The 11564-nt window shown below is 36.7% G+C and overlaps 1 protein-coding gene across 1 annotated transcript; it reads right to left on the reverse strand.

The window, feature by feature from the left end:
* Positions 1–1530: 1530 nt before the first annotated feature.
* On the reverse strand, positions 1531–5299 carry LOC149004821 (wax ester synthase/diacylglycerol acyltransferase 4-like). Its single transcript, XM_089168456.1, has 5 exons — positions 5018–5299; positions 4365–4940; positions 3582–3938; positions 3321–3458; positions 1531–1846 (listed from the first exon to the last, which is right to left on the reverse strand). The coding sequence occupies exons 1-5, from the start codon at positions 5216–5218 to the stop codon at positions 1709–1711; spliced, it is 1410 nt and encodes a 469-aa protein (XP_089024582.1). The 5' UTR covers positions 5219–5299; the 3' UTR covers positions 1531–1708.
* Positions 5300–11564: the final 6265 nt, after the last annotated feature.

The raw sequence follows: 11564 nt of genomic DNA on the forward strand, positions 1-11564 counted from the left end.
GAGAGAGAGAGAGAGAGAGAGAGAGAGAGAGAGAGAGAGAGAGAGAGAGAGAGAGAGAGAGAGAGAGAGAGAGAGAGAGGCAGCAAAAAAGATTAGAGAAGATCTTCTTCAAGAGAAGTTGGAAGTGGATGCTGGGAAATTCAGGCTTTACATCCTAGTGAAAGAACTGGAGAGATCCTTGGCCACACTCCAACAAGAAAAGGATGCTCAAACAACTTCGTGCGTAAAGTTAGGTTATGAGAAGTAGGTCTTGCAAAATGAGCTGACTCATGCAAAAGGAAATGCAGAAGTTGACTGACAAAGCCTGCGTTTATCGGGAAGAGGCCGTGGCAGACTTCAAGAGATCTGATGAGTTTAAGAAATAAGTGCTGGAGGCAGCTCTTCCGAGCTTTGGAATGGGGTTGAATGAAGCCTTCAAGCTCATGATTGAAAAGGCTACTTGAAGATGCCCTGGAGAAGGCCTGCAAGGGCTCCATTTTCAATGCTAACGTTTGTAAGAGGTTGAACATCCTAGTATTTAACTGGATGCAGTCTTCGCAGGAAGCACCTGTCCTTTCTTCAAAGGATGAAGCCCAATCTCTTCTACATCAAGTTCCTCTGGCCTCTGCTTTGCCGACGACTCTAGATTCCAGAACTCCTCATCCAAAGGTCAATTTGGACCCCTCCTTGAAGAAATCATTGACCAGATCTCTTTTTAACAAGTGAATCTTGATGGCACTACTATAGTGACCATCCAAGATGATGGTGATTCCAAAATTACTAAGTGATGGACCAATCTCTTTTTTTCATTTCTTGTTTTGAAAATAGCGGGCTTTGTGGTTGCTTTTTCTCTTTTCTTCTTTTTGTACTTTGAATTAGTTATGAATGAAGAACCTTTTGATTCACTATCCCCTTGTCTGAATTTACAAATTTTGCATCTACACTCATGATGAGTTTGCATCGTTTTTTTTCTTATAGAATACGCTAAGCATAGACTCTCGGCAACATCATACTGATAATAATACATACTTTAACAAACTTCTCAGAAAAAAGATTTGAGTGTAGGCTTTTTGGGACAAGTTACCAGTATAAATGTTCTCCCTAAGATGTGCACATAAATAAATTAAGAAATTACCAAATAAATGACTAATATGGACTTTGTAATTTGATTGATATTTTTAACGGTTTTTCAAAATTTAGGTACTTTTTTTCTCCCATTTATTGTAAACTACTTACGCATTGATTAGACGAAACTTTTGCCTACTTGGGGAAGAAAACTGGAAAATTTTATTGAAAACCTGAACCGAGGTTTTGGTTAACTCTCATAAGCACTCCAGCACCCAGAAGTGAGAACTGGAACCAACACAAAGAAATGCTATAACTACATAGCAATAATTTATTTTGATTATAAAATATAAATATAATAAGCTTTCGGAGTACATAATGTTAAATTTGGGCTTGAGCGTCTCTTCTTGTTATTTTCTGAATTCCAATTTCGTGTATGGCAAGAAAAAGAAGAAAGAAAAAGGTATTCATTTTGTTTTTTTTTTGGTAAATAGTATTTATTTTGGCCCAGAAGGGAAATTATATTAAGCTAATACATCTGGTATCTGAAGAACACACCCAAATGAGAAGAACAACGGTGGAGATCTGCACAGACTTTCTATTTAAAGAGAATTTACAGCCAGCCAACCTATTACTGTAAAATAATATAGTAATCAAAAGCATTTCATGCAGTTGCTTCAAATATCCTTGTGAAGGCATTTTCCAAACAAGAAATATACAATTTCTCATTTATGAAACCTTTCTCTGCGCCCACCGCCAATCTCAGCTTTCCATTGTAACTCACAATGGTTACAACAAGACTCTGCAAATCTCATCAGTTCATCCATTAATTAATATTCAAGTAAAGCCAAATCCAAATCACAATACCAAATCAGGTACCTATGATGCATTTGATAACGGTTTCAGAGAACAGTTGTACTGTTCTTTTATTCTTGGAAGAATGAGTGAAAGGTACTTCTTAAAGCGGTTCGTTCTTTTGTTCTTAAAGGACGAACCAGCGAAGAAAGTGGTACGAAGAATGGGTTTTTTAGCCATGTTTTATGTCTTCAGTTGAGGGAACAAAAACTTGATATAATGGCTCTGAAGGTAAAAATCTCTTGAGACCATCCCAAACAATGGGAAACAATTAGCCGAATTTCGGCCGTTTTAGTAGTTAGTGAATTTTTTTTTAACCGAAATCGAGACATACCATATATCGCCGAATCGACCGTTGTACCACAAATATCTAGATTTCTTGTGATATTTTGGCGATTTCTCACAATTTTTAGGCGATTTCTTCACGATTGTATAGCAGAATCTTCAATGTTAATGGACAATCTTACCAATTTTGTCCCAATGATTCAAACTTCAAAAGATAATGTGTCAAATGTAGTTAGGAAGCAGAATCTACACAGAATAATTTTTGGAAATAATTCAAATTAAAAAAACATTTTGTAGCAAAATCTTCAAGATCAATAGACAATCTTATCAATTATATCCCAATGATTTAGGTCTCAAAATGCAACGTGCCAAATGTGGTTAGGGAGGAGTATATGCATGAAAGAATTTATAGAAACAATTTAAATACGAAAGGATTTTGTAGTGAAATCTTCAAGGTCAACGGACAATCTTTCCAATTATGTCCCAATGATTTAGGCTTCGGAAAGTAATGTGCCAAATGTGGTTAGAGAGGAGAATTTGCATGGAAGAATTTATAAGAAATAATTCAAATTTACCAAGTCTCAGTGTGTTTATTGGCATAAATTACGCTAGACACCAAATTTGGGCCTAAAATGACCTAAAATACCCCCCAAAATGGGTTGTGAAATTTTGCCGAGACTGACCTAAATTTTGGTCGAAATATCGGCAAAATTCCCAGGCTTGCCATGTTTCACCAAGGGGTGAATCATTGAATTTCGCCGAAATGTCGCACCTTGCCCCCCCCCCATCCCTGCTCACAAACCTCCTTTATCTTGCCCCCCCCCCCCCCCCAATCTGTGTCTTTACTCGAAAACTAGAATTTTCAAACTGTGGGTACAGTTGGGATACATTCCCAAAATCGAATACCTATGGGTTGCTCGGCATAGAAAAATATACAAACAGTTTTACACAAGAACTGGTCTCTGGAAACGTTACCAAATGCATGCTTAAGAACAGAGATTCATGGGCCAGGAATGGGCTTAAGCCCGATGCTAAACCAAAACAAATCCATGTTTTATACTAGGCCGGCCCATGAACCTCTACTTATCGTACAAGATGGCTTTGAGGAACAACATCTATGGTTTTTGAGTTGCTACCTGAGGTGCACCAATCACCATGAAGTACATTCCCCTAACAGGATGATCAGCCAATGACATTTGTTCCAATGGACCAATCATATTTGTGATCCCCATGCTTGAGTTCTTTAGCGTGGTATGGACTTGTTGAGCTGTTTTCTGCAAACCCCCAAATTAAAGAAGCTAGATTAGATTTTAGTAATTCTTCCATGCACCATAGGTGAATGAAGAATCTCTTCACTACCTAAAAATTTAATTGAGAGAATTAGTGAATATACTTGCCTCAGGGCCTTTGATTTTCCTCGTTAGTTCTAGTAATCCAGCAGAAAGATAAACCCCTAATGACCTTCTTTTCCTCTTAATTGTTTCTTGTGCTTTGTAGATGAAGTCAACGGGGTTTTCCATTTCTGGATCAGCCGAATGAGGAATCGACACAGACAAGAAAGCAAATCGGTTGCCCCATGGTGACTTGGATTCTGGTTTATTCAACTCTTCAAGTGATTGATAGTTGGTGATGATTCTAGTGTTTAAGAGCACTAGTGCTGTTGAATGTGAATTAGTAGAACCTGGTGGACCAGAGATTTGCATGTATAGCCGTGTTCCGTAGAATATTATCCCAGTAATCACATCATTAACAGTCTGGATTAATGAAAATAATAAGAGTCATAATCAGGAAACTAAACTTTCAAAACTGCATCACAAGATAAGTTTAAGTTGATTGAAAAAATGACATGTTTGACAACAATTTGGGATTAGTGGACCATTGAGTTGTATTAGACTTTGGTGCTAATTAATGATAGAAAACTTGTGGATAGGCACAAAAGTGAGCCCCTCTCCTAAATGTATGATAAAGAGGTGTGAGAGGATTCAAATCTTATATGTTTGAGTTGGGAACCAGACTCTCTCAAGTGTTTTCTTGGATTTCAATGCAAACCTATAATACTCTATCACTGGCAATGGAACACATCATGAGCTAAACCAAAGCAAAACATTCATTTGTGAAAACTTAAATGGAGTTTGATCTTTACTACTAAACCAAAACCAGTGCTAAGGCAACAATATTACCGCACCAAGCTTGTTCTTGGTTTGTTTGATCTGGTCAAGACAGAAAGTAACAGTTGAAATGCTGACTGGCAAGAACTCCAGCCCCTCATGGGCAGACCTGATTGGCGTCCTATCGTCTTCCAGAAAACTGCTCTTCAGAATGCTCCATGCAAAGTCAGAGGTAGAGTTGACTACCGTTGAGAGAAGGTCAGTGACTCTCTTGAAGATACTGCTTCTCTTGCCATCAGAACTCAAAACATGCTTTGAAGAAGGAAAAGTTAAAGGAAAAGAAGGGTTATCAGCTCTTCTCAAGCAATTAAATAAAGCTGCCATGAGTGAAAAGCCATCACCTAGTGCATGATGAAGCTTAAATACTACAGTTCCAGCTGCTTTACTTGTTGGGTACTTGATCATGTGAATATCCCACAAGGGCCTGCTTTGTGGAAGACTTTCCATAGCTATCTTTGACAAATATTCTTGCAAGTACTCATCATAAGCTTCTGGTGATAACCCATCTGGAAATATAGGGACATGAACGTGATCTTCCAGCTTCACCTCCACCCTCTTCCATTGTCTCACACCATTCTCATCTCTAACCTGAAAAAAATCAAACAAAATGAGCCCGGCAAAGGAACATACTGGTTAAAGTGTTGTGAGAAACAGAAAGAAGGTACCATGATAGAGGAGAAGCGTGGGTTGATTGGGAGGAATAGAGTGTCAAGCAAAAAGAGTGTCTGTGATCCATCGATGGGGATATCAAATTCCAAGGCTGCAAGAATGGAGATGGAAAGCACAGAACTGTTGAAGTAGAGACCAGTAGGGCTTACTGGTTCATCAACTTCTACAGCATCGGCTTTTTCTCTCTTGAACTCCATTTGAATCGCTCTTCTTTCAAGACCTTTGATGCTTGAAATACTTTATCACCTTGTCTTATAAAGGAAATTCTTCTGGTTCAATTCTACTTCTGGAACTGTCATTTAATGGTTTACCCTAAAAAACAGAAAAAGAAAAAAGGGAAACCTGTCACTTTATATCCTACCGTCCCTGGAGTGTCCTGCTTGAGTCCTGCACATCAAATGTTCAGGGCCATAATGTCAAACAACTTTAGCCATCAGATTAAAATCTCGGTCAAGATTTCGATCTTGACCATTGAATATCAATGTTCGAGATTATTATATCTCGACCGAAATTTCGAATTTGATGGTCCAAAATTCGTCATGATAGTCCTGCATTTGTTCTCTCAATTATGTATTTGTGTTAATTATTGTCACATTACGGTGACATTTTCTAGGTAAGTATAGCTGTCGCATTAAAATTCTCACCTTCTATTGGACTTTCATGAGTTCCCTCACACCTACTTCAATGTTTTGTCTGACTTTTTTCTTTCTTGTTCGCGTTGCGCATTGAAGGTTGTCTCATGATATTTAGTAGGCTTATATATATCATATCCAACAACAGCAGAGCATTGAACAAAAAAAAAAAAAAAAAAAAAAAAATACAAATAAAATGATCCACTTCCTATCCAGAAAAATGAAGAAAGTCAATTACGCTCACCAAAATAAGAGGAAAACAATGAAATCACTTTTATTTGTTTGTTAGCTCAGAGAATCACACACGAAATTGTAAGAAGCATAGAGAGTTGCAAGAAATTATAAACAACTTATCTTTTATATGGTTTGATTGTGAAGAAAATTGTGGCAGGCTGAAGCTGCAGACAGGCTAATTTTTTGCGTTCCCCTCCTTCCAGCTCAGGATATCTCTAAAAGAGGAGACTGTAGTGGTGCCTAGATTTTAAATGATATTTCCCAAAATCATAAAATTGCTTCTGCCTCTTTTCGTTTTTTTTTTTTTTTTTAAACATCACATTGAGAAAATTCATCTCGGTGGAAATTCACTGGGGGAGTTTGGTAATTCTATGAAATAAAATGAATTCTAATGCTTTTATGCTTGGGATAACTTGATTTAGGTGTGATTTATCTTATTTTTAGTGTGTATTTTTATTTGTCTTAATATGTTAACTCTAGGGTAGCACTTCTATTTTCTTCTTGTATGAATTTTTTTTAATTAATTGAAGGAATTGCTCAATCTTCTTGGCATTATAGGAAGTGAAGAGTTGTATTGGAGTAAGAGAGGGCGTGAGGTATGGGAAGGAGACAGAACAAATTTTCTAAGTTTCGCTGTAGCAATGCTGTAGCAATGCTGTAGCATGATTTTCGAGACTTGGCTAATCCAAGCATATGTGGCTCAAATCAAGTGAGATCAGCAAAAGTGGCTAGCTGACTGGACGTATTTTTTGTCACTACCTAAGAAATCTCAACCATTCACCTTAAAGAGAATGTTCAAATCCTACAACTCATACTTACCCTAGCACCTTAGGAGAGATACATGAGAGCCAAAAGAAATAGAAGAGCACCAAAGGGGCAATTTAGTAGAACATAGAGAAGACAAACCAGCTAAAGGAGGAAGTTGCTGCTAGAGTGGAGCATTGTGGAAGCATCATCTAGCTCTCCATTTGATTCTATTTTTCATATTTATCTATTATAATTGTACTATATTAATGACTATAATAATTTCTATGTTGTTGAACTTTAATATGAACTGATTTTATCGTAATGTGGGATGCTATAGTATCTAAATCTAACATTTGAGCTTGAATGTTCAGTTTGCTGTTAGCTTGTTGTAACCTTGTTGTAGCGATGTTCGTTATCAGAGTGTTTAGTATATATGTTTCTGTCACTTGTGAATGAATATTATAGTTTCAATTTGCTAGGAAGTTAATTGAAGCTAGACCAATGTTGAACAATGTGTGTCAGCTCAACATTCATGCGAATTAAGTTAATTCGCATATAAGATATGGATATTCACTTGCTTCACATAACCTACATTGGAACTCAGGTGTAACTTGACAATCCTTAGTTTAACTTCACATAGGAATATGATAGATTTAAAATAGGATGATGAACACATAAGCGGATTGGAAGAAACTTGTGTATAATTTCGTTTCAGGTTATATACTATGTTTTGCTATAAAGCTTTGTTGTAGCATTCACAGCTTGAATTCAAGAGAATGGAAATTGAATATCAACATCATTACCCTTATTTGAAGTCTTTTTATTGTGTGCTTTCTAATTTGAAGATCACTCGCTTGCTTCCTTTGTTGTTTCTTAATTAGTTTGTTAATCCATATATTTTTGTTAAAGTTTAATATAAGAGTGTTTTTTACTTGTGACTTTCTTAAGTGAGGTTGAAACTCTTGTTGCCTCCCTTAAGTAGGAAAAATTACTTGTGACTCACTCTAATATTATTAGTAACTCACACACAATAGATTCAGTTAGTCTCTGTTAAGTCTCAAAATGAAATGACCAAAATATCTTTATAATATCAATTTACTAAGCTACCCTTTTGTCACGTCCTCACTTAACCTTTAGTTTGGTGAAGGGATTCCCATTCACCCCTCTTCTTCCTACCCCTTACCTTGTTGGAACTATGCACCCATCACTGCCGAAAAGCCCACATCCCCTCCCTATAGGCCACCACTGTCCAAACCTTCCCACCTCCCTTACTAGAAATCACCCACAACCTTACCCTGCCAAAAATTTAGATCCAAATGAACTTGGATCTCGGTTCACATTTATAATCACATTTCTAAATGTAATCCAAAGTGCGTTTGGCAGCCAATTTGGTTTGGCACATCGAATCAAAAGAAAGCATTGTTTCAAAACATGGATCATCGACAAATCAAAAATTTGGGGCTCAATCTTTTTTGGAACAAATTGAAATGAGCACAATTATGTTCTATAGTTACATCTTCAAATGGAGCCATACCACTTCTCTCTCTAGTGTTTGACCTTGAGCTCCGACTACTGCAACCTTCATTCTTACTCTTTTTCTTCGTCAAGGGGAAAATTAACACGTTCTTTTTTCAAATATAGAAAGAGATTAACTATCATATGGGTTTGGAAGGGGGAACGCAGAGAAAGAAAATTGACTTCTTGGTTTGATCCTACGTATTATTTCAGGCCGATTCTCTTTGTCACATCCGCTCAGTCAATATCGAATCCACCCAAATACTTGAAGGAATGATTCATAGTCACAAGATCAGGTTCACACACAATCACACACCAATCCCCATAATAACTGTCACGACCTTAGTTTTCACACACTTGGTGGGGCCCACATTACGGACATTCAACTAGGGCACGTGACAGTTCCATTCATTATCACATGTTTATAATCACTAAAACAAAATGCTAGACTAAACATTTTCAAGAACAAAACAAACAACCTGTTTGATAGTTTGACTCATAAACATATGTACAGTCTAAAGTCCTATTATGTTTACATTTGACCTTTCAACAGTGTCTAGTTAAGTACATACAGTCTGAAAGGAATATATACATCTACAGTGGAGTTAAACAAACATTAGTTGCAAGAGAAAGAAAAAGAGTTTCCATTTTCCACTTTAAAGGCATTGTCAGGTGGTAGCACCCTTGCCCTTATCATGTATCTAAGGACTTGTCAACATTTACAATAGTGAGCTTTGTGGCCCAGTAAGCAATATAGACAACCATATAAGTAAGTTAGGCAATTCATCATGCATCAATTATCACTTCAAAGTCATATAACATCATGGTTACCAATTTTCTTTTCATTTTCCTTTTTCCTTTTTCATTATTAAACCAGACCTAAGCGCTACTTGTAGAGAGAGCACCATCATTCTTAACCACATAAGTGGCATCAGTCTCAATCTCAGTCTTAGAGGTTCTCATTAAGAGATTCTCTTTTCATTCTTTCAGCACAAGGCCAAGTGTTCCCTACGAAGGCCATCATCAGGTCTAGTATATCTTTCCACTTTTCAGTCTTGCTTCATGCCCTTCCATTTGGGTACACTTAAGTACCAAGACTTATAGAAGCCGCTTCATGCCCTCCCATTTGGGTACGTTAAGTACCAGGACTTACAAAAGCCATTAACATTTTATTTATTTTTCTTTTACTCTTTCTCATTCGATTTTAGTATTGCATTACCATGCTCTATCTATTTAAATGTACATTTTTCATTTCAATCATTATTTAGTCTCATTTGAATAAAATTAAACACAATTCATACAATCCAATCATTTAAATATGAGAGCATGATAATTCTACATTTAACAAGCATAAGCATAATTTCAAATTCATAATTCAACATCTCAAGAATGCTATCGACATTTCAATTCAAGTAGTTCAATCAAGTCATTAAATTGTCATTCGATCCCATGCATTTCTATTCCATTCACAAAACAATATATCATGTATTTCATAAATTGCGTAAGTGAGTAAACAATTAATGGCTATTTCGAATACGTGAGAATCAATAGGGTTTTCCCTTTACTTTCTCTCTCCTCTCTTCTCTTTCTTTCTGTGCGTTACCTCTCTTGTCTCTCCCCTACACGTTTTTCTCCTCTCTCCTCCTCCACTTTCTTCTCTCTCTCTCTCTCTCTCTCTCTCTCTCTCTCTCTCTCTCTCTGTATTTTTCTCACTTTTCTCTTTCCACGTCTCCTCTCTCTCCTCTGCCCCTTTAATGGCTTCCACTCTCTCTCTCTTAACCTCTTCACTCATTTATGTTTCCACGCATGTTATGTTGGTCTTGTTTACTTTATCACATTAAGTATATACAAAGCATGATATGTATATGAATTTGGATCACCACATTATTACTTCATAAAAATGCCACCTCCTCCTTCTCTTTCTCTTATTAAATGACACCTCTCTCACCTTAAAGCTTTAACATCCACGTTAGGTGGGATGGTGAGGGATGTATCATTTCCACCCTCCCTATCCAGCTCCTCTTAAACACTTATGTGTATGTAATGTATATTTAACATATATAATATATACTATATTATGTATATGTATATATATTTAAGGGTAAATATCACTTACCTCCCCTCTTAGCTGGATAAATAGCACTTACACCCCCTCTTAGTTCGATAATATCACTTACCTCCCCTCTTACCTAGCAAATATATCAAACACCTCTCATCTGTTAGCCTTTTCGATTAAATTTAATTTTTACAGTTAAATATTTTTCTAAAATCCCAAACTACCCTGGGCTAAAAATATTTTTTTATTTTAAATACTAAATTACCGTAATCACTTTAACAATAAAAATACTAAATTATCCTCAATTAAAATAATTATTAAAAAACAAAACACCATAGTTAAAACCTAAATTATCTTTAATTATTAAAAGTCCAACATACCTTTCTTCTTTTTTTAACTTTTATCAAACAACTAAAAAAACACGTACTACTATCAAGTAAAATTAAAAATGCAATTAAAAAAAAAAAGGGTATGTTGATAAAATTAAACATGTACTATTATTTTGGGTTTTTTTAATTGTTTGATAATTAAATTGTTTGATAATAGTGCAATCCAATGTAGTGATATTCCTATACTCTAAGTAATGCAAGTCTCCATAGACATGCATCAAGGAATGCCACCAGTCTCCTCTGGGTAGTCCACACATACCTCTCACGGAGTCTCACTGATCTTGAACTTACTAACAAAGGTATAAGGATAACAGTCCCCTCATCGACCATGGCTGGGGATTTGGGCTACACTCGCTCACCACGACATTGGCATAAATACTAACGTGTGTTAGGGTAATACCTAGCCCAATGCACAATCTTCTACTTCAACATATTACTCAACTTCCAGATACCTCTCCTTATACATCTCGCCTTCTTGGCATAGTATCCTCCGAAGTCTAGGGATGTTGTATCCTATGGCATAAACCAACTTAAACTACCGCACCCCTAACCTTATTGGTCATCCACATATAACCGGCGCGGGGGGGGGGGGTAAGGAGCTTTTGTGTCCCCTCATGCATCTAACCATTTTGGGCACCCATGAGCCCAACCCCATTATACACATCCCTGTTAATGAATGACCCCTACAACACTATTGTGTCCCCTCTTGCATCTCACCATCTCGGGTGCCCACCAACCAATATACTGCTACCATGGGTCATTCGGTGTCAATTCCCATGCTAATAGGACCATAATGCGTTAGGGGGTATTTTCTTTTCCGGTACAAAGACGAGGTTAAACAACCCAAAGGAAAAAACATAAAACTTAACTTAAACAAGACTATCTATCCACCATGAGAAATCCTTCTAACCTAGCTAGAGGATCCGGGAAGAATGCAAGGGGTATTTTAACCATATGCAAGTAGACATCC

Source organism: Hakea prostrata, chromosome 9 (assembly GCF_041222555.1).
Source record: "Hakea prostrata isolate BN-2017 chromosome 9, UWA_Hpros_2, whole genome shotgun sequence".
NCBI classification, from domain to species: domain Eukaryota; kingdom Viridiplantae; phylum Streptophyta; class Magnoliopsida; order Proteales; family Proteaceae; genus Hakea; species Hakea prostrata.

Coding starts and splice junctions, on each gene's coding strand:
- LOC149004821 (XM_089168456.1), bottom strand. CDS start 5,218: ATGGAGTTCAAGAGAGAAAAAGCCGATGCTGTAGAAGTTGATGAACCA. Junction 4,941..5,017: donor CACGCTTCTCCTCTATCATG/GTACCTTCTTTC, acceptor GATTTTTTTCAG/GTTAGAGATGAGAATGGTGT. Junction 3,939..4,364: donor CCAAGAACAAGCTTGGTGCG/GTAATATTGTTG, acceptor TCATTAATCCAG/ACTGTTAATGATGTGATTAC.